This window comes from Malus sylvestris, chromosome 3 (assembly GCF_916048215.2).
Source record: "Malus sylvestris chromosome 3, drMalSylv7.2, whole genome shotgun sequence".
In the NCBI taxonomy this organism is placed as follows: Eukaryota; Viridiplantae; Streptophyta; class Magnoliopsida; order Rosales; family Rosaceae; genus Malus; species Malus sylvestris.
In genome coordinates, this window is record NC_062262.1 from 8,829,200 (window position 1) to 8,851,733 (window position 22,534).

Here is a 22,534-nt window from a genome sequence, read left to right on the forward strand (position 1 = left end):
TGTTTGAAGGAAATTTAATTTAATTGGAACCTCCAAAAATTAAAAATGATTAATTCAATTTAATTTAAGGACATATTTCTTAATTTTCTTTTATGTGGGGTGGGCTTTTTATGGATGCTTGTGAGAAAGCCATCACTCTCTGTTCTGTTGTCTCACTTGCCTCATTCTCCTTCTATAAATTTGTCACATTCCACCTTACTTTAGTCTTTAACTCCTAATTCTCTCATTTTTCTTCTCCCTTCTCTTCCCTTCTTCCATTTTCTCACCAGACGTTGAAAATCTTCCAATGGAGGAACTGCGTTCTCTGTGGACTACTAATCCTGAGGTGGGTTCCTCCTCATTTTTTCTTCTGAGTGCCATCTTTTGTTGGGTTCTTCTTGTTTGTATTGCAGTTCAATGAAAGTTTGCTGCTTTTTTTTCTTTTTGCTTCAATTCTGTGTTTTTATGGTGGTTTTTCAAGTTTCTGCTGCAATATTTTCACATTCATTGCCCTTCTGGTTCATCTTTCAGTTCTTTCATGTGAATTAAATTGTTAGTGATGGATCTTCCATATCTGCGTGGAATTCAACTTTTAAAGTTTTCAGTTTTCACAATTTCTGGTTCATCTTTCAGTTCTTTCATGTGAATTAAATTGTTATTATGATTATTATTTTTTTTTTTCCTGCAGCTTCATTAGAAGTCAAGGGTCCTGTGATTCTGTGAATGAAAATTTTGTCTGTGTTTTTTTTTTGTTCACGAGAGGATATTCAATTATAAACTATTTTAATTTACGAGGTTAATTGGCTTAATTTACGTCTGCAACTTGAATTTTGTGAATAAAAACTGTCTTACAGTTATATGTAAATTATTGAAAAATGCGTACTTTTACTATTGATACATGTTATGAACAGAATATGCAGAATCTTTCGGCTCTAATGTGTTTGTAGTATTGATGGAAGCTCTGTAAATTATTTCATGACTTCAAGGAGTTTATAGGGTCCAGTTCTCTGATTTCGGTTACAGGGGTAGGTTTTAATGGAAATTCCTTATATATTTACCCTCTTTTTTCACCCCTTTTTCTCTTTATTTCAAAAAGAAATGCAGGATTTGTTGACCAGGACGTGGGATTTGCATGGGCCCTTGTTGGGTTTTCACTTTTCTTCCTAACTTTGAAATACCATGATTTTGTTTTGATCCTCCTCCTTTATGTTCCTGTTGAGAACTTTTGGGGTTTTCGGTGTTCATGTTGTTGTTTGAACCTGTGGCCTTTGATGTTGGTTTTGGTTTGTCTGATCTTGAAAATGTTTTGAGTGTGACAGTCTCACCGTCTGATGTTACTAATTCATGCGTTATGATTTGAGTTTATTCACGAAGAGATTGTTTCGGTTCTTTTCTATTATGTTCAGAATTGTTCTTCTAATGTTCTTCAATTTATTTATTCTGATGGATTTTGAAACTCATTTCTCAAATCCTGTTTCGAATTGACAGAGCGCTGAGGAGTTGAAGCAGAAGCTTCTGTACACGACCCTTGAGCTAGAATCTGTAAAAACACGCGCAACGGAAGAAATCCGGAAAAGCGAGGAGAATGTGAAGAAACTAGTCAATCTTCTAAACGTTGCATACAAAGAAAGACAAGATGCCGTGGATCAGCTACAAAAGCTCGTAAACAAGATCATGCCTTCAAGTCCAATGGAACTCCCCCTCAACATGTTTCCTCATGAAAGTACACTTTTGCTTCCCACCAAAGCAAACTCAAGCATAACTGAATCCAACAGCCTCTCTGAAACCTACAATCCCCAAAAATCGCACGCCTCTTCCTCTGTGGACTCCTTATTTGATGCGGTTTCTTCACCCGAGTTTTCAAACATGAACATGGCTGAATCTGGCTGCATCCCTTTAGTGAAGCAGCAGCCTCTGGTGCAAGAATATAATGGCATTGTATCTGCTGGTGTAGTCTCTTCAGGGATGATGAAACCCGACCCGGCTTCTCAAGTGATTGACAATTTTGTTAAAGGAAAGATTTTGCCTCAACAGGGCAAGCTCTTGCAGACTGTGATGCAAGCCGGTCCACTGCTCCAGACACTTCTTGTTTCCGGGCCAATGCCTCGTTGGCGAAACCCCCCTCCTTTGCAGCCCTTCAAAATCCCACCTGTTTCAATCCAAGGCTGTGAAGCTGCTGCAAGCTTCAACCAGAAACCAGTGGGAAATGCTAGTTATGTTGTCCATAAGCCAATCAACTCCGCGTCATATCCTGAGATGTCTCGCGGGTTTTCGCAGACATGTTCGGCTTCCTTGTTGAACTTCAACAACGGTGGTGCTTCTGTTTCATGCCTGAACAATGCAAGGATGTTGCCTTCGAATTCCGGCATTGACCACCAATTTTCGATTGGCAAGCGGCAGAGGCTTCAATGAGGATTTTGGTGAACTTTTGCTTCTTAAATTTTTGTGTAGAAAATTGAAGTTTGAGAGGGTTGAGGGTGTAAAAATGGGATACTTTAGTTTTTTGGAGGTTTCAACTTTAAATGTAGCCATTTAACTTCAGTTTTACCCTTTTTTGCTTTGTTTTTTTTTTACGTCAAGATGCTTCTGTTTGCCAGTTCATTTGCATAGGGAAAAATCATAAGCAAAGATCATATTGGTCCAACACTACATGCATCAAATCAAATTCTAAAATTTTGGATTCCAACTGATGCGACAGTGTTTCATTTGTTTTTTAGCGGTATAATCACGTCAAGCTCCTACATTGCATGAGATTAGTGGGAGCTTAAGTTGGGCCAAATACAGAGACTCATGCTTTTGTGAGAGCTACTCTACGGAAAAGGTGATTCAGATGGCCTACAAAGTTTTGCTTGTAATGCTCATCACCAACTAATGGTGAAAAGAAAATCTTCCCTTGATTTGGAAGTATGGAGTAGAAAACTAAACTATCACATCTTCGTGATTTCTCTATCTCTCTCAACAAGCGAGTGAAAAATGTTTAAACCTTCAATTTTTGTGCTGTTCAAACTGTAGTTCTCTTGTTTGAAACTACACTCCGAGGTTTGTCATTTAACAAAATCAGAATCCAACTTTGGTATTATCTACCACAACACAAACACATTTAGCAGCTCATATAATTTTGGTAACCACATCTTTTTTATCATTGATTTAATCGTTGAAATCTTTAATTAAACTGATTTGTTTGCTAATCACCCCTATTTAATCAGCAACACAGCTTAATACAAAGCGCTTTTGGGAAAACATTTTGGTAATTAATCTCTAATCACAGAAGTTTTGGTTAGATTAGCATGTCTTCAGGCTCCCTAGATCCAAATTGGAAATCATGGATCATAGCTTCTGCTGCTACTATTGGCACCTTCACCCTCCTCTTCTTCAGTTACTACAAGATACTCCGACTGCTTTGTAGACGACTTGAGAGCGCGGGCTTCTCGAGAAACCCGAGCCAAAGTCGTGTACAGAGCGAATTCAACCTAGACGATCCCTCGCTGCAGTTTCATCGCAACGGACTTGACATCTCGATTGCCTGGTCTCTTCCCGTGACTCAGTTCAAGAAGAAAGATGAAGCTGAGGCTGCAGACCGGAGCCCCGTTCAGAACAACACAGACTGCGCAATCTGCTTGGGGGAATTCGAAGACGGGGACTGGCTAAAAGAACTACCGAAATGCTCCCATGAATTCCACATTTCTTGCATAGACGCTTGGTTTGTGTCTCACTCAAACTGTCCCATATGCAGATCACAGGTCTATGATTTGATGCGTGATCCTCCTGTTCCTAGGCAAACTCCAGAAGAAACATTGAGCCGAGACGAAGTTGAAGAAAGGGTGGCGCATTTCGAATTGCTGCGATCTGCCGTCATAGATGTAATCCGCCATCGTGGAGATCTCATGACATGAAGCAAGATATGCTCACTGCTTTGTTTTCCAATCCAAAAGATGAGAGAAACAATGAATTGCATAGATGCTCATGACAAAGCTGTAGAATCCAAACCGGGGAAAGTGTTTAGGATTAGAGAAACAATGACTTGAGTAGATACTACTCAGCCTTTGCCTTAACCTGTTTCCGGCAAAAGGTCGAAGCAGTAGAATCCGAACTGAAGCATTTGCTCGCCATGTATATTATATTTCCAGCATTGTCGTACATGTTATGTTATCAAACTTCGGAGAGGACCACCCATTCAAACAACAATCAACATTAATATAGTGGACTTCAAACTTTCTTTTATCGGATGCAAATGAAACTCCCTACAAACATGACGGTAGCTCAACAATTGCATGACTTTCAACTAACAAAGAACGGATGGATCAGAACACATTTCGGCATTAACCATTACTTAATACGTAAAATGTCATTGCATATGAAAATGACTGCTCAATCAAATAATGTTCCAAAATCTATTAAACTTTCACGCCTATAAGGTCAGAACTGCAGTTAAAACCACAAAAGATAGAGACAGGTAATCGGGTATCAAAAGTTGTTAAAACTTTAAAACTAAAACCGAGTCCGAACTCACAGAACTCTCTTCCTCTTAATGGAGCTTTACTACTACCTTAGATGATACCAATTTTGTTTGCCACATCCAAAGCATCGTAGTCAGGGGTCAGCCTAACATAAGCCTTTTTGGTACCATCGGGCCTGGATCAAAAAAGATATTCAGATTATCAAATCATCCAACGAAGATGCACAGAAACAAGTAGGTAACACAAGCCAGTAATCTTTACTGAAATTGCAATTTACTAACCTGATCAAGGTATTCACTTTCTTGGTCTGAATGTCGTACATCTTCTTCACGGCATCCTTGATTTTCTTTTTGTCAGCACGTATGTCAACAATAAAGACCAAAGTGTTGTTGTCTTCAATCTTCTTCATTGCAGACTCAGTGGTCAGAGGATACTTCAGTATCTGATAATGATCAAGCTTGTTCCTCGGAGTAGCACTAACACGAGGGTACTTAGGGTTCCTCTCCTTTTTCAATGTCCTAGGGCGGTGAAATGTAACTGAGGTTCTGATCTTCTTAACTTTCTTAACAATAGGTCCAGATTTCAAAGCCCTTGCAGCCTTCACGGCTTGTGACTTTGGGCCAGCCTTTTTTGAAACATCAGCTGCAAAAGATATGCACTCGTCAGATAGAAGCTATTTAAAATTTACCTCTCCCAGACCCTGCGTAAAGCGGGAGCCTTGTGCACTGGGTACGACCTTTTTTAAAGTTTCCCGTAGCTCATTGGAGAGGGGAAAGTCAAAAGGGTACTTACGGGAAAGAACATACTAAAGGTCAATGAGTATGGCAATTAAGAGTGGAAATGAATTTGCATCACCTATGGTTACTGATTTAACAAAAACCAAACCATTGCAGGGCTAATTACATCTTGTCAATTACTACAGGGAGGAGCGATGAAAATGTGCAAGTACAAGCTAACGTTAACAGGCATTGACTTATAACTAGACAGATAGAATTCATTTCTTCCAAATACTCCAAAATTCTGCTACACTCAACCTATAATGCTAGCAGACAAATCATAATTATAACCCCCACCCTAAGATGTTCAAATCCACTTGACTATTAGTTTATAACTTTTGTCTTCCAATTCCCTTGATACCCCTAGAGTCTGACGACACCCGCACACGAAACTTAAACAAAACTAGACTGCAAACGTGCTATTCAACTGACTAAACATTTGAATTCTAAGGGAGACCCATGCATCCGAGTGTGACAGGTATCACCGATACATTCGTGTGCAGTTGATGAAGTAACATATGGAGTCCAATACAACCATTAAACCTAACACAACTAAATAGCACAATAAAGTTGTTCATATAACAAGCCGACCATACACAATGATAAAAGGCTAAAAATAAGAAATTAGGGTTTTAGACAGGCATAGAATGATCCTAATCCATTTGTTTCTCAAAAAATATAGCATACAACATTAGGGTTTTAGAAAAACAAGAACATAAAAGATCCCCCGCCAACGACAATTTGGTTAATTTAAGTTCATTTTTCACTAACTAATACCAAGAAATGACGAGAGAAATAAAATATAACGACATTTTGATACAATAACTAGATTTTCCTCCATTTTCTCAGCAACCAAGCAGTGACATAGGAAAATTGAAAGTGAGAATGAGAACGAAGGGGCAGTACCTTTAGCTGGAGCCATTGATGCCGATGAAGAAGGTCAGGTTATATTCCCAAATCACCACCTGTAAACCCTAAAAGGACATAGAAATACAGCAGACGTTAATTTCAATACTTTCGCAGTTTTCAAAAGCGCGTATGTGCATAGAGAGAGAGAGAGAGAGAGAGAGAGAGAGAGAGAGAGAGAGAGAGAGAGAGACCTGTCAATCTGCCGGCGGGAAGCTGAACCAGTAGGGTTTAGGATGAAGGAGGAAGCAGGAATTATAAGGAGTACATGAAATTACATAACTGTCCATGTATGTTATTTTATTCACCCGCATGAGCATATGGGCTTTCTCGCTGGAATGTGGACCTGACTTGAAAACTTAGGCCGAAGTCCAATTGTATGTTTTTTTTTTTTTTTTTGGATGAAAGGGTAAATATATTACCAACAAAATCCAATTGTATGGTTTGAGGTAGCAAATTGTATGAGAATTAGGGCCCGTTTACGGCTTCTCTAAAAAGCACTTTTGTTATAAGTATTTTTGTTAAGAAAAATGTTCAACTTTATTAAAATTTAGGTGCTTCCTATAGGTAAGTACTTATTCATTTTGTCTTATTTATCTTTTTTATGAACTTAATCAATCTATGTATAAAATATGATAGGGTTTAGGGTTCTAAAAAAAACTTTGGTGACGCAAAAATACTTTTATAGTTTTCTATCAAACGAAGGCAGAGAGGTTTCATGAAACACGTTTAGCTCTTTCAAAACCAGATCTAAACATTCCTTAGTATACAACTCAAAAGTAAGCAGTCTATTGTTCCCCAAGGACAATTTGTTATGGACCTTATCAATGACACTCTTGTAAGTAGCTGTAGTAATCAATTTCCAAGATGTATGTTTATCGCTTGAATAATAAGTTCATTAATTATTATGGTTGATATTAATATTATTTAATATTGACATATATTCTAATCCGACATTGCGGACAAAAATACTACTAAACAAGGGGCTAGTTCCGTTATAATCATCCCCATAAATAAATAGAAAATAATTGTGGAATCAATAACAAAATCAATGAATTACTCTCTGTGGCACAAAAAAATAAATCCTTAAATATCTGTACATGTGTGACAGCTACGTATAATTTGAATCTTCGGTATTTCCTGATTCCGGCAGACCTTGGTCATTTACATTAGGGTTGATGAACAATCCATCTGAAAGTCCTTGAATATCAGAACCGTAAACATGTCCCATCTTTGTTCTTTTTGTTTCCAAGTAGGTCTTGTTTTCCTCTGTGATTGGTGTCAAAACCGGAACCCTCCCGACCACGGCCAACCCGTATCCCTTTAGACCGGTGAACTTTGCCGGGTTGTTCGTCATTAGCCTCATCGTTCGGACCCCTATGTCCCTCAATATCTGATCAAAATTATTCAAACAATCGTATAGTAAGTCACAGAGTCTGTGCACTTTCCGAAAAATGTTATTTTATGTGCGGTCGAAATTCACAGTCTGACAATATAAGTGAAACTAACCTGGGCACCAATCCCATATTCACGAGAATCAACAGCTAGTCCGAGTTCTATGTTGGCCTGGACGGTGTCATGGCCTTGATCTTGCAGATTATAGGCTTGAAGTTTGTGGCCTAGACCAATGCCTCTTCCTTCATGACCTCTGAGGTACACAACGACTCCTCGACCGGCTTGTTCGATTAGCTGCATTGCCACATCCAACTGGTTTCCACAGTCGCACCGCGCTGATCCGAAAATATCTCCTGTCAAACACTCCGAATGCACTCTTACTAGCACATCTTGTCCATTTCCAATGCTTCCCTGTTGATGTTCATTAGCTTTAGCAGAAAAAGTCGATCGGTACAAAAAAATGTTGCAGTTCGCTGTAACATGCCAAATGAACACCTTCTCGTTTTTGCACAAGAAAATAAGAAGGGTTAGGTTTGTTCATACCTTTACAACTGCAACATGTTCTGTTCCGTCTAGCTTCGAGCGATAGCAATAGGCTTGAAATAGACCCCATTTCGTAGGTAGACGCGAAACGGCTTTTCTTTCAACTAATTTTTCCCTCTTTCTCCTGTACCTGTGGCATAATACATTTGTTCTTGAGGCTCCCTTTTTTGTCTATTGATACAAGCGATGCGGTGGGATGAGATATCCAAACACATAATCTCGCTCAAAAGTAAACGCTCTTAACTACTTGAGCTACAAAATTCTAGAATTTACGATTGAGTTGGATTATTATTACCTGATCAAATCAGTAATGGAGACAATTGGAATGGAATGCTCCAGAGACAATGTCCTCAAATTGGACAAAGAGGCCATAGAGCCGTCATCGGCGTCAACTACTGCTGAAAGAACAGACACCGGCCTTAAGCCGGCCAGAACAACGAGATCAACCGAAGCCTCAGTGTGACCGGCTCTCCTAAGAACTCCGCCATTTCGGTACTTGAGGGGAAACACATGGCCAGGCCTTCTGAAGTCCTCCGGTTTAGACTCATTAGATGAAAGAGCAGCCACAGTTTTTGCCCTGTCTGCAGCTGAGACTCCGGTTGATGTTCCAACTTTTGCATCCTTTAAAACCAAGAAAAAAGAAGGCCATTCACAAAGTAAGCTCTTCAAAACAAATCGACCCACTTATGTTATAACATATAAATCTATTTACTAATACGATATTTCATGTTTATGACATATAAAATTCGTTATTCATTCATATTATAACACGTAAATTAGTAACACCACATGACAGTGTGACTGTCACGCACAAAAATAATGTCACTTGAAACTCCTTCGCGGCCCAAAACTCTTAGTAACATAGATCTAAGGAGTATTCTGAGGCAATGCTAAAGCATTATTACCACTGTGATTGTGAATGTGGGAGCAGAAGAGTCTTCATCTTCAGTCTCCGGTGACATGAGAGGAAGCTCCAATCTTTCAAGATCCTCCTCCATCATGCCTACTGAGACAATCCCAGACCCCTGCTTGATCATGAACGCTACGTTTTTCGGGTTCGCAAACGACGCGGCCATGACTAGGTTTCCTTCAACTTCCCCATTTTCATCATCTACAACAATCACAAACTAAACGTAAAAGAGAAAAGGAAGAAACAAATCAGTGGCAGTTCACATAAAATGCACCATTGTTAAGAGGTGCATCAGTAGCACAAGTATTAGCTACTAGTATATATGAATTAACGCTCGTTGGAATTGTTTTTAAAATTATCGAAAGTGGTTTTAGGGAAAATGTTTTTGGATTCCAAAAGCATTTAAGGCACTTTCTAGAAGAAGCATAGTTATGTGCATCTTCCAGGAAGCACTTCAAGTGTTTTTCCAAGATTCACTTGTGTTTTTACTACGGTTTCAAAAACATTTTCAACAAAAGCGCTTTCAATGAGTTCAAAAACCGTTCCAAACAAGCCAAGATTAATTAGTCCAAACCTTTCCTTGGCGTAATGTGTTAAGTGCCTGCTCTATGGAAGAGTAGCCGTCAGATGGGCAATCAGGGTCACCATCAGCATCACTAACAAAGAAATCAACGGTCTCCGGTGTGATCTCCGCATCCAACGTCCCAAATGGTCCTGCCGAAGCTGACTCATCTAACCCACCCAACAGAGAACCATTTTCACTCCCCTTCAAATAATTAGCATCACCAAAGAGGTTATTCCCAGCTGCTCCAACACTACTTCCAGACACCCCAATAGCCCAACAAGTCGGATTTAACCACCTCTGCCGGAACAGACATTGACGAACTGCGAGAGATCGATGCAAGCTGCGACATAATCACCCACGTTAACAAAAACAACGGGAGAGTGTTGGTCTGGTGACATCCAGTCTCCACTTTGTCGGACAAAACTCAAAATTCCTATCTCATAATCGATAGTAATTAATCAATATAAATAAGTAAACATCACTGATGTCTCAAAAACAACGAGAATGAGGATCTTATGGACGATAGTTGTTGAATAAAAATAAAAAAGAGACGGAGAAAGCGTACCTCGAGCTAGAGAGGATATGAGGGAAGAGGGGGTGAGGAGCTAGAGCAGAGTCCATGAACAGGAGACTTCAACTTCTTGTCTTCTGTAGTTGTTTGTTTTGGCAAACGCTGAAGTTGCGTATTTACGTGTACTGCATGAAGGGACAAAAGACGACCTCTAGTTGTGGATGTGTTTTGCAAACTTTTGCAACCAGAGGAGTTATCCAAAACTTGAGTAATTTTGTACGGAATTGTGAGCCACATTATTTATGTACGTGTGTAGGGCTTTTTGGTTACTTTGTTGACGACAAAATAGAAAGAAAAAAAAAAGGATCAGTTGGATTTGTTTTAAAACAAATGAAAATTAATGAAAATTGCTTGAAAACTTTGAGTTTTAACGAAAATGACAAAAATATGTTGTAAGTGAATAGTATCATGATTGATCTTTTAGAGTAAAAATATTATTTTTTGTTAAAATGAGCAGTACCGGAAGTGTTTGGTTAAAACTCTCTTAAAACAAATTATAATCTTGATCTAGAAAAATAATTATAGTTTGGTTTGGTTTCAAAGGATAAAAATAAGAGAATAAGCAACGAAAGTTAGGATAAACTACTAAAAAACTTACTTAATAAATTTTGTGTAATGACTATGACTATTTGATTTAATCGGCATTTTATCTTTATTTTGTTGAAATTTTTTTTTTGGTACATTGATATTTTTATATTAGGGAGAGAAGAAGTTCGGTTAAGCCACATAATGAGCAATCTAATTTGGTATCAAATTCCCCATTCATGAGATTCAAACCTAAAACTTTTCATTTCTAAGTGATGAGGAATACCATTAGACCGTAATACTGAATATTAAATTCAAATATCACGAACACAAATTTTAATCAACAAAATGATCGTCAATAAAAAAAACAAAATAAATAAGATGTGACATATGAAATTCATAAATTACACTGAAAACAATAACAAGATGAAAAGCTATAAAAAAAAAAATTTGGGTAACAACGGCTAGATGCCCAGTAAAAAGAAACTAAAATTAATTTCACAATAAACATAACAGAATCAACAATTTCAATTTTATAGAACAGTTTCCTACCATCCTGCACCAATTTATAATGATGATAATTGTCATGTCGCTAACCCCCTTACAGACAACGTTCAAATATTATTACATCGCGTTAATAAATCATCTGTAAAATTATTTTTCTGACCAAATAAACGGTCGATCTTGCACTGTAGAAGAATAAACATTTTCAGATTTTTCCTTGCTTATTAAAAAAAAAAATTAATGAAAAAATGTGAAAATTTTGATTTTGAACTATAAGGATAAAATAAAAGATAGAATAAATAGTACCAATATTGATATTTTAGTATAAAAATATAATTTTTTGTTGAAATAAATAGTACATGAAGCGTTAAGTTCCTTAAAAAAAATAAATTATTTCCAGATTTCCTAAAAAAAGTCAAGTTGGAAAGGCATCCAGTCTTTTGGGACCTCATGGAGGGAGGAGGCTGCTGACGTGTCCACACTTTTCAAAAGCCAGGGAAACGACAGTCTTCCACACAACACACATAACAGAGAGAAGTCGCCGCCGACGATTCCGTTACGCTGCTCGCTGCCACTGCTAATTCCGCCACGTGTCCCCTAGCTCTCTCCTGCTCTATTTGATCCCCAATCCTCGGGCCGCGCACCATTTCTCCGGCGACCTAACGGCACCGTATTGTCACAAGTTCCCAGGCGAGCTCCATCAGCTACATCTTCGCGATCGTGCTATGGCCGAAACGACGCCGTTGCCGGGCGCTCCGCAGCCGAGCAAGCTGTGGAAAGGGGTTTTTGCAGTGGCCGGAATCATGACCACGCTCGTCACCTACGGCGTTCTCCAGGTCCCGAATTCCCTGGCATTTCTCCAATTCTTCGAATCGATCTCCGTTTTCGCGGCAGAAATGTTGAATCTTTTGCTTCGATTTCTTGCAGGAGAAGATCATGAGAGTGCCGTACGGCGACGACAAGGCGTTTTTCAAGTACTCGCTTTTCCTCGTCTTCTGCAACCGCATCACGACGTCGGCGGTCTCCGCCGGAGTTTTGTGGGCCAGAAAGAAGGCTCTGGATCCTGTTGCTCCGGTTTACAAGTATGGCCTCGTATCGATTTCAAACATACTAACCACGACATGTCAGTATGAGGTGAGAGCTGCGGCCTTTAATTTTTGCAGAATGTTTAATTTTTATTGGTTTTTTCCCATTGATTTCGTACATTTTGGTGACCGCAGGCTCTCAAATACGTCAGCTTTCCGGTTCAAACGCTTGCGAAATGCGCCAAGATGATACCAGTGATGGTAAGAAAATACAGTTCGATCAGTTATGGTGCTTCATTGTACTATTTGTGAGTAGTTTTATCTGTTGGTTAATCTTTTTTATGTTTAATTGTCAAGAGGAGTAACATTTTGTTCGAATTCGGAGTTTCAAACTATAAGAAAAATGGCTACACTTGCACGAGTAATGAGTTTTTCTCAATAGCCATCTCTTTTGAATTATAACCATCTGTAATTTTGGAGTATTTAAGATCCAAGCTTTTAGTTTTATGAGGAAGGATGTGGCAGGTGGAGCTGTGGAAGATTGGTTCATATGTTAACTGTATGTCTCTAGCATTCTAGGTGCCTGTAAGAAGTCATCAACCATGGTGTTGATTTGAATATGCCCCAAAAGAAAAAGGTTGACCCCATATATGGCTAATATTTTTTTGGTAGGGGATAATGCGTAATATTAGTGTATCTGCAAATGTGGTATTTCATGTTAAAAATAATACAAAATGAACAGCTGATGCAAAAAATTAAACCCATTAGATGGGAAGGTCCATATTGAACTATACAGTTAGCAGTTTAGGGCGAACAAAATAGGCACTAAACCTTTGATGTCAATGCAAGGGCAAGAGTTGATGTACATGCTTGATTGATTAGTGAGTTCCAAATGTTTGAGCTTGTGAAAGTTGGGCTTGAGGTGAGACCTATAAGTGAAGAGGCTAATTGAGAATATTGTTAGTTACTTCAGTATCTTTTTCATGAGGTTGGTTTGCCAGTTCACACGGTTATTTTGTATGCAGGTTTGGGGCACTATCATTATGCAAAAGAAATATAGGGTACCGCACTATTTTCTGGCATTTCTAGTGACAGTGGGCTGTTCAATATTCATTCTATATCCGGTATGGTCCTTGGCTCTGATTCCCTGTTGAATTCCTTAAAATTTTCCACTGAGGTGTGATTGTATTTGAAAAGTGGTATTAATTGTTAGCATGCTACCACTTTGTAATACTCATAAGTGACCGTAGTCTCTGATTTAGCTTTCCCTGTCTGGCGTGCCCTCCTTCCAATGGTACTATAATTCCTATTTCTATCCCTGCATTCCCTCTTTTGGTCTATATACATTCCAGGAAATTCATACGCTCCAAGGATGGAGCAAAAAGTGGAGTCTTGGTCAGAGCAAGCCACCCTATTCTATTACCAGACATAATTGAGAGAAGCTCATCCAAAACTAGAGCTAGAAACGCCTTCTTGGATGATGGTACATTGGGAACTTTTAACAAATGTCAGCATGCTACTCTTAGAATCTCCTGCAAAATGAGAATACATATAAGTACACTTTTGCCTTCCAAGTGTTTTGAACAATGGCTTCTTTATGGTGCTCAGTGATATTATTGTCTAAATGGAATAACTATTAATTCAAGCATTTCCCATTTAGTTTCATATTTGGCCATAGAGCTACCAGAATTACCATCTCTCAGTTTCCAAGCCAAAGTTCGTTCCAGTTCTGGTTGTTTATTACAATCAATGGGGTGATTGCAGCTTGCATGCTAGCTTCATTCATATCTTAGTGTGGTGACACTGCCATGCACCTTTGACTTACCACACTTGAGTATCTTATGTACGCACTCACTCTGTGAGGGCATTTGACAATAAATACGGTGGGCCTAATATCTATAAGGTTCTATTTTTTAGGAACGGCATATATGAATACTCCTTTGCTTGTTTCGAACTGGTATAATTTATTAGAGGAAATTCCTTATGTTCACGAATCCGACTCTGAAATCTTGACAGATTCTGATGAGCAAAATGTAGTTCTTTGATTCAAAATAGAACTAATTGTTTGAGTTTTGAATGTAGGCAGGATCTGCGGACATTGGTCCATCTGATATATACGGTAGAGGAAGAGAAAATACCATCTGGGGCATTTCTCTTATGATTGGTTATCTTGGGTATTATATTGAACCCTCTGTTTATTATATTGACTGGTTATGATTTATCTACAAATAACTTGTTGCTCTTTACCAAAAAGACAAAAAAAAAAAAAAAAACTTGTTGCTAGCTGCTAAGATGAACATGCTAAATACACTTCTACCAATTCAAAGATATTAATACACCCAAAATTGTTACTATGATAAAGTGTGCCATCTAACTTCATCTCCAAGTCTTGATGCTTAGTTGCTAGGATAACAATAATTTATGATACCAACGCAGCTCTGTTAAGCTAATTGCTTACAATGATATAAATGCTACATTACAGAAGCAAAACATACAAAAACAAGTAGTTTAAAGTTTTCTTACAAAAACAAGTAGTTTAAAGTTTTCTCCCTTGTAATTGATTATGAGTGCACCGAGTGTGGGTGATTTTGCATTTGTCTATTTTCCTTTTTACTGAGAACTTGACCAATAAAAAAAGCAATGTGATACTTGGAACCAAAATTTTATACATTTAGAAGCTCGTTTCTCTGTCTAATAGGTTTGATGGCTTTACAAGCACGTTCCAAGATAAGCTATTTAAGGGATATGATATGGAGATACACAATCAAATATTTTACACCACGTTCTGTTCTTGTGTTCTCAGCATGACAGGTAAGATTCTTTTTCTAGTCTTGTTGCTCCATAAGTAGTTATGTTAATCACACAGAGGGATATTTCGTAGTGTGGTTGGGTATGCTTCATACTCCTTAACAGGATTTGGTGTTTATATGTTGTCACAATTTATGTTGTGGATTTCGTATCATTATCTTGCCTCTAATCTAACTTCAAAGCCATCCAAGCATGTGTTTGTGTGCCTGCTTGAAGGTTGTGAGTGTTACTACAATGCTGTACTTACAATGGTTGTTTCTACCCACAATTAGCATTATCTTGCCTTTTAGGGATGAGTTATTGATTCTGCCAAACTTTCAGGTCTTCTACTACAAGGGCAACTTCTGCCAGCAATTCATTTTGTTGCTAGTCACAATGGTTGTTTCTTCGACATTGCATTGCTTTCCACTGTAAGAGATATTTCCTTCCGATTATGGGATCTGTTAATGTTATCTGTTTAATTACTTTGTATTTATTTTAGCAGATGCTTCTAATTTTTCTAATGCTTGTGTCCATTGTTTAAGTTTTTCTTTCCCATTGTGCCAAGTTTTTCTTTTTCTTATTTCGTCTTTTCCCCTGTGTTTTGTTTCCCGGTTCTTTTCCTTCATGATTTACAAGTGGTTTGTGTTGCAGGTAGCAACAGCGAGCCAGTTTTTTATTTCTTACACAATTCGCACTTTTGGTGCTCTCACATTTGCCACAATAATGACCACAAGACAGGTAATCCGAACTCTCCAAAATAATCCTTGTAAGCATTCCCACTTCTCAGTTATTAGTGCTTCTAATTATTGGCATCTCTTTCTCTTTGGTATTGAAGCTGGCCAGCATTATGTTATCATGCTTGTGGTTTTCACACCCCCTTAGCTGGGAACAGTGGATGGGAGCCGTAAGCCTCAACCTCAACCTAGTAATTTATTTCTTTGTTTTCTGTTTCCCCAAGCCCAATAACGCTACTTTTGTTACAATGACCAGGCTATTGTCTTTGGTTCCCTATATGCGAAAAGCTTCTTGAGAACGAATCCTTCACCTTCCCAGCAAATTCAGAATGGAGCTTCGAGTCCAGTGAAGGCGATCCCTTGATAGTGTTTGGGTTAACGGTTGCCACAGTATGTCGGACCAGGTACCTGCCTCTAACTTTGACCAATGGGCAGCTTTGGTTTTACAATTGTCAAGCTGCAACCTGCGAACAGGCCTTCGATGCAGTGAAATTGATCTAAATATACTCTAGAGTCTAGACCACACAGCATGCATACCGCACGCAAGAAGTCTCATTGGAGACCGAAGATTCTTGGAGGCCTACGTCTCCGTAGAGAGGATTAATCATAGACTAACTAAAGAAACAAGAATGTTTCGTTTTATTCTTATACATGTTTTGAATACATGGCTCGAAAATGTATAATGCAACTGCGCAAGCAACATTTCGTTCGAGAGGAGAACTGGAAGAACAAAAAAGGAGAAGAAAGTCTTGGATGCTCTGGAGTATTTTCTTTCTCTTCCTGTGTGACCCAAGCTTAATTAGGATTGTAAGAATAATTGGTTTACTGTTTCGATTAGGGATGATGATGGTTTTTAAATTGTATGATTAATTGGTGGTTGTTTCGGTTTCTTCATGTGATTAACGTATCTTTGTTCTCCCAAGGGAAGCTTAGAAAGATTTGAGAATTTGGATTTCATCAGTGTTGTATATTGCATGGTTAGTAAAATATGGAACGGGTATAGTACGTGAAACATACGTGCATATGTTTACAGTATGCGTATTATATGCGAATTTACTAATTATTAGGAGAAGAAATAGAAAACCGAAGTAGATTGTAATCATAATGTCGAGTCTAGCGATAATGTTATGTTCCACAACACATTGAGAACAGATTAATCTAATCTTCGGCTAATGTAGTTCCTATACCACACTGCGTGCTGATCGACCGAATTGTTTATACTTATACTAAAAGTTCACAACTTTGGACAACTAAGTGGCTGTAGTTTAGTGGTAAGAATTCCACGTTGTGGCCGTGGAGACCTGGGCTCGAATCCCAGCAGCCACATGGCTTTTTAAAGTTTTTGATTTTTTTTTGTTTTTTGTTTATTTTTTTTTTGTATTAAGAAAAAAAAAACAGAATTGTAATTACGTTGCTTTGTTTGTAGACTGTAGTTATAGATTACAACCTGACTGTGAGTTTCCTGATTTTTTTTTTTTAATACTTCAGAATCAGATGACTTTGAATATAAAGATACTTCCATGACTTTGAACCTATAATTTCAAATATTATTTTTACGAGCTCTTGTTTTGTTACGCTATCGAAATAAACTTTTGTTATTTTTACATATTGAATGTGATCCCATGTAAATGAAAGGTCTATAATTGATCAAATTAGAGTTGCGCAAGTACCATATGAACTTGTAAACATACCACATGAATTTTTATTTTTTTATTTTTTTACCACCTAGGCTCTCTTGACTATTAGAATTTACCATCTATGTTACTTACCATTATTTTGTTGTTAAACATGTCACCCGTAGGGATATTTTTGTCAATTAACTTCATGAGGCTAGCTAGAATGAAATTAACTCCAAAATAATATTGCCTGAGTCAATATGAAGCCGAAAACAGTCTGGCAATTCCCTCCATAAGAGTTTGAAAAATTAATATTTGAATAAATAAAGATGAACCACACACCCACCTACTGACCTACAAAAAAAATTGAAAACTCGACTTGATTTTTGTGTAAGTTTCAATTCAATTCTTCAACAACCCTTACCAAAATCAAACCGAAATCAACTTCTCCATTTCTCTTCAACACTGCTACAAAAAAAGAAAAAAAAAGACTTTAGCCTCCATACAAATTGATTTCAGCAAGCCCTAGAAAGTAAATTGACAAAAATATCCCTCCACGTTAGAGGCGCTTGACATGTTTTAACGGCAAAATTGATGAAAAGTAAAGTAGGTGGTGGATTCCAACAATTAAGAGAGTCCAGGTGTTAAAAATTAAAAATTGAAAGTTCAAGGGGAATTGGCACGCATGTTTATAAGTTCAGATGACATTTGTGCAAAATCCCCATCAAATTAAAATATTTCATTTCACAAGATTTGGTTTCATTTCACGTCTCAAATTATAAAAAACAAATCAATGTGTTTAGACAAGGTACTCAAAACTAACATTCAATTTCAAAAGGATAAGATCTAAAATCTCCATCTTAAAGTTCCAAATTAAACACATAAAAGGATTTAGTGTTCCCCTAATAAACCACTCAACATGGGATTAGATGTTCACTTCAAATCCATACCTAAATAATAATAAAAAAAAGATATTCAGTTAATTAAAAAAATAGTATCCCACTAAAGTGAAAAAAAGAAAAGAAAAGAGATTAACATTGTATTTCTTTACAATCCATGCAATACTTGGATGACAATTCTTAGTGTGTCTACATTACCCTGTTAAATCAGGTCGCATCCTAATTAGTGAATATATTCCCAACTTTATATAATTTTGGTGAAGTTATTCTAAATTTTGGATCTTTTTATTTGCTTTTTAAAAAGTCTTTTATGCTTTCCTAAATATATATCTCCTTTTAAACTCTTTACAAACATCTTACAAATAAAATAATTTTATTTCTTTTTATGAAAAGCGAGACAAATTATTAAATAAGGTACGAACTTACTATTGAGCTGAATTAAATATTCATTAGGATGAAAGTGTAATTTAGGTCGGGACACAAATGTATGATACAAGCACGATTGTGCATGTGCTTAATATTTTATTTATGGAACGTGATATTCACACATCTTTTTAATTTTTGATTGTCGAATTGGGTAAATTGAAAAAAATTAACAGATATAAATTAATAAGAAGTGTGTAAGAAATAAAATAGGATGTGTGGATAACACACACCCTTTTATTTATTTATTTATACTGTTAATAGCCAATTCTTCTGCAATTTAAAATGAACGAACGGAAACAATAAACTATTATTTTTAATGACAATTATTGATAAGTGGAGTGATTATTGATAATTGAATTACACACTTAATCAACTGCTTCATTAATCTATTATTCTAGATTCTTTTTAAAATGTAAAAAAAATATTATTTATACTAATTGGGATAGCAATTATATATAAACACGTCAAAGACAACTTCATCTTTTTACCTCCCAAGCAATTCTATTTCTATACAAATTACAAATGGCAGAGCTATAGAAGTATTTAATTTTACTTTTCACACAACTTTTTAATTTTTGATAATTAAATTGAATTAATTGAAAAAAAATCAGTAATTAATAATTAATAAGGATGTGTAGGTGTCTGAATATCAGTATGTGTTACAAAGTGATCGTAAGAAACCAAGATAGATAGAGTTTTATCCCACTAATCTTCTTTTAATCCTGATTAATGTTTTCAAGATTAGATAGAATCAGACTATCCAATTATCCTTAATCCAATCCGAATTCACAATCCCTCTCCTCATCAGATTCTACCTCCTTCCTCCTCCCTCTCTAAGCTCTCTCCAACAGGATGTCGTACCTCCAAACCCGCTCAACTCCCCTATATATACACTCCCCAGCATACGCCTTCCTCACCGCTCGATCGCATCCGATCAATCAATCAATCACTTCGCTCTCGATTTTGGGTTTTGGGTTTTTCTGGGTTCGTGAAAAAATCGCAAAGAATGGAGCTTGATCTTTCACCCAAGTTGGCCAAGAAGGTGTACGGCGGCGATGGCGGGTCCTACTTTGCCTGGTCCCCGTCGGAGCTTCCCATGCTCCGTGAAGGTAACATCGGAGCCGCCAAGCTCGCTCTGGACAAGGACGGGTTCGCTCTCCCCAAGTACTCTGACTCCAACCAGGTCGCCTATGTCCTCCAAGGTATACATTTTGAATTTTCTGTTTAATTTTACGGATTTTCGGCATTTTTCAACGATCGGGTTGTTCTTATTTGTTTATTTGATTGCTTGTCTGCTTCTGCATCATGAATTTTATATATAAACAGTCGATAATTTATGATGAAATAAGATCATATGGGTTAAATTAATTTTTGTTTTGTCCGTTCAGGTTCTGGTGTAGTCGGAATTGTCCTCCCGGAGAAGGAAGAGAAGGTTCTTCCAGTTAAGAAGGGTGATGCGATTGCCCTCCCTTTCGGAGTTGTGACTTGGTGGTACAACAAGGAGGACACCGAGTTCGTTGTTCTTTTCTTGGGCGACACTTCAAAAGCTCACAAGAGGGGGGAGTTTACCGACTTCTATCTCAACGGCTCTAACGCCATTTTCACCGGCTTCTCAACCGAGTTTGTTGGTCGGGCCTGGGATTTGGAGGAGAGTGTTGTGGAGACTCTCGTTGGCAAGCAGTCCGGCAGGGGCATTGTCAAGCTTACCGGAGCTAACTTTCCCGAGCCAAAGAAGGAACACCGGGATGGCATGACGTTGAACTGCGAAGAGGCTCCATTGGATGTTGACATTAAGGATGGTGGAAGAGTTGTGGTCTTGAATACCAAAAACCTTCCTTTGGTCGGTGAGGTTGGGCTCGGTGCTGACCTTGTGAGATTGGACGGGAGTGCCATGTGCTCCCCTGGATTTTCTTGTGACTCGGCTCTGCAGGTGACTTATATTATTAGGGGCAGCGGCCGTGTCCAGGTTGTTGGTGTCGACGGTAAGAGGGTGTTGGAAACTACCATCAAAGCCGGTAATCTCTTCATTGTTCCTCGGTTCTTTGTTGTGTCAAAGATTGCTGATCCGGAGGGCTTGGAATGGTTTTCTATCATCACTACGCCCAAGTAGGCTTTTTCGTCTTGCCAAATTACGCTTTCGTTGTTCTTGATTTGGGCTCAGCTAGTTGAACTATATATTTCTCTGCATTTATAACATCCTGCTGCTTGGAATACACGCATACATATAGATTAATCCCAACACACACACACAACTTACTTAATTCGAAAGAGTTGGCAATGTTTCGCAGAAAAAAGTTTATCGATTGGTGTCCTAACATCTTGGTGATTCGTTTAATTTCTTGCGTGCAGCCCGATATTCACCCACTTGGCTGGAAGCATTGGGTGCTGGAAGGCTCTATCTCCGCAGGTGCTCCAGGCTGCGTTCAATGTGGATTCGGAAACAGAGAAACTCTTCCGTTCGAAGAGGACTTGTGATGCAATCTTCTTCCCCCCACCCAAGTGAACAGATTTAGATTTAGCTCAGTGCTAGTTTAGTTTAAAGGTCCAGACTCCAAATAAAATTGCTTTTTGCTATTAGGTTTAGGTATTATATGTTATGGACTTATGGTTTAGTTTCTGGAGCTGCCATATTTCGTATAAAGTTTTCTATCAATTTCTTGAACCATTTAATTCAGACGGTGCTTTTTTGCTTCACGAGTGTTATGCATGTTGGATGTCTTTGATGTTGATATTTCAGCTTATATGTATATATATATTTTAAATTTAAATTTGAGAGCATAATGGGAAGTTTATAGTTTAATATATTAATACAACTTTAACGAAAAATTTCTGATACTATTTATTTTAACAAAAAATCATATTTTTACTCTAAAAAAATCAATTTTGATACTATTTACTTACAACATCTTTTTATCATTTTCATTAAAACTCAAAACTTTCAAACTTTTATCATTAATATTCCTTGTATTAAACAGAGCCCCGACGAAAGGGTATACAACCAACCATCAAAAACCCCAATTGAAGAATCTGACGTCTACTTCTCCAATTTCCATTCTTTCCAATTATTGTTGTGATTTGATTTGGTTTTTAGGGTTGGGTTTGTATTGATTTGGGAGAATTGCAGCTTTTGTTTAATTTGGGGAAGAAGACGACGGCGGTAGGATTGGATTCTGTCATTTGCACCTATCCGTTGAGTCGTTGACACACCTCTTCTCGTCGACCCGTCGAATCCTCATCCCCTTCCACCCCCTTCCCGTCGACCCGTGGACTCCTGATCCCCTTCCGCCCCTTTCCCGTCGACTCTTCGTCGCCGTCGAAATATCCAGTTTTTATATTATTATTTTTATTTAGATTTGGGTTGTTTTATAGACACTCCACTTATGAATCCACCCCACATCCAAAAAATTCCCCAAAAATTTCAACTTTGTCCCTCATATTTCTGAAGCCAAACATCTCCATTCCACGAGTTTCCATCCCTAAACCCCATCAGCATCCCATCTCCGACCTCTCTCGTTCTCTCCCTAACACCCAGAGCCCCAACACCTAAACTCACCAACCCTGTTTCCAAAGAAAACAAAAAAGAATGTAAAAGTCCTTCACTTCAATCAAGCAATGAAAATCTCCAAATTTTAGAGGTTTTATACTCGTAGAGAATTGTAGAAACATGCAACTACAAAATGCACTAGTTGTCTTGACAATTGATGCCATATATCAATTACAGAGAATTCATATGAACAAGAAGATGAACTTTTGAGAAGATGGTGCCATGGTAAGTGGATGGGTGTGAGGTGGTTGGTTGCCAGCAAATAATTGGATGGTTGGATTTTCTTTTTCTCTTTAACTCAAATAGGGATAAAAGAGGAAGTTCACGTGACAAATTTTAAGTATGAGGTGTTTTCATAAGACTTGTGGG

At 37.8% G+C, this 22,534-nt stretch overlaps 5 protein-coding genes and 1 non-coding gene across 7 annotated transcripts; 4 read left to right on the forward strand and 2 right to left on the reverse strand.

Moving 5' to 3' along the window:
- Positions 1-157: 157 nt before the first annotated feature.
- LOC126616236 (uncharacterized) lies at positions 158-2,526 on the forward strand. Its single transcript, XM_050284251.1, has 2 exons — positions 158-325; positions 1,468-2,526. Exons 1-2 carry the CDS (start codon positions 287-289, stop codon positions 2,389-2,391), a joined length of 963 nt encoding a protein of 320 aa, XP_050140208.1. The 5' UTR covers positions 158-286; the 3' UTR covers positions 2,392-2,526.
- A 1,750-nt stretch (positions 2,527-4,276) lies between these two features.
- Positions 4,277-6,406, reverse strand: LOC126616237 (60S ribosomal protein L23a-2-like). 2 transcript variants are annotated; one of them, XM_050284252.1, is made up of 4 exons: positions 6,313-6,406; positions 6,119-6,186; positions 4,718-5,078; positions 4,277-4,611 (listed from the first exon to the last, which is right to left on the reverse strand). In XM_050284252.1, exons 2-4 carry the CDS (start codon positions 6,132-6,134, stop codon positions 4,527-4,529), a joined length of 462 nt encoding a protein of 153 aa, XP_050140209.1. In that variant the 5' UTR covers positions 6,135-6,186; positions 6,313-6,406; the 3' UTR covers positions 4,277-4,526. The 2 variants fall into 2 exon arrangements, with proteins under 2 accessions (XP_050140209.1, XP_050140210.1); XM_050284253.1 differs by having other exon boundaries at positions 6,119-6,177; positions 6,313-6,371.
- A 702-nt stretch (positions 6,407-7,108) lies between these two features.
- LOC126614346 (monofunctional riboflavin biosynthesis protein RIBA 3, chloroplastic) lies at positions 7,109-10,273 on the reverse strand. The gene is made up of 7 exons (XM_050281956.1): positions 10,097-10,273; positions 9,541-9,871; positions 8,962-9,183; positions 8,352-8,677; positions 8,057-8,186; positions 7,628-7,924; positions 7,109-7,511 (listed from the first exon to the last, which is right to left on the reverse strand). The coding sequence occupies exons 1-7, from the start codon at positions 10,150-10,152 to the stop codon at positions 7,230-7,232; spliced, it is 1,644 nt and encodes a 547-aa protein (XP_050137913.1). The 5' UTR covers positions 10,153-10,273; the 3' UTR covers positions 7,109-7,229.
- A 1,293-nt stretch (positions 10,274-11,566) lies between these two features.
- LOC126617261 (UDP-galactose/UDP-glucose transporter 5B-like) lies at positions 11,567-16,637 on the forward strand. Its single transcript, XM_050285288.1, has 10 exons — positions 11,567-11,967; positions 12,059-12,265; positions 12,352-12,417; positions 13,182-13,280; positions 14,239-14,330; positions 14,855-14,967; positions 15,286-15,374; positions 15,598-15,684; positions 15,782-15,850; positions 15,937-16,637. The coding sequence occupies exons 1-10, from the start codon at positions 11,857-11,859 to the stop codon at positions 16,042-16,044; spliced, it is 1,041 nt and encodes a 346-aa protein (XP_050141245.1). The 5' UTR covers positions 11,567-11,856; the 3' UTR covers positions 16,045-16,637.
- Positions 16,638-16,934: 297 nt separating this feature from the next.
- TRNAH-GUG (transfer RNA histidin (anticodon GUG)) lies at positions 16,935-17,006 on the forward strand. Its single transcript has one exon. It is a non-coding gene; the product is annotated as a tRNA-His (tRNA).
- A 2,391-nt stretch (positions 17,007-19,397) lies between these two features.
- On the forward strand, positions 19,398-21,315 carry LOC126617285 (11S globulin seed storage protein Ana o 2.0101-like). Its single transcript, XM_050285313.1, has 3 exons — positions 19,398-19,823; positions 20,010-20,727; positions 20,971-21,315. The coding sequence occupies exons 1-3, from the start codon at positions 19,628-19,630 to the stop codon at positions 21,122-21,124; spliced, it is 1,068 nt and encodes a 355-aa protein (XP_050141270.1). The 5' UTR covers positions 19,398-19,627; the 3' UTR covers positions 21,125-21,315.
- The last annotated feature ends 1,219 nt before the right edge of the window (positions 21,316-22,534 follow it).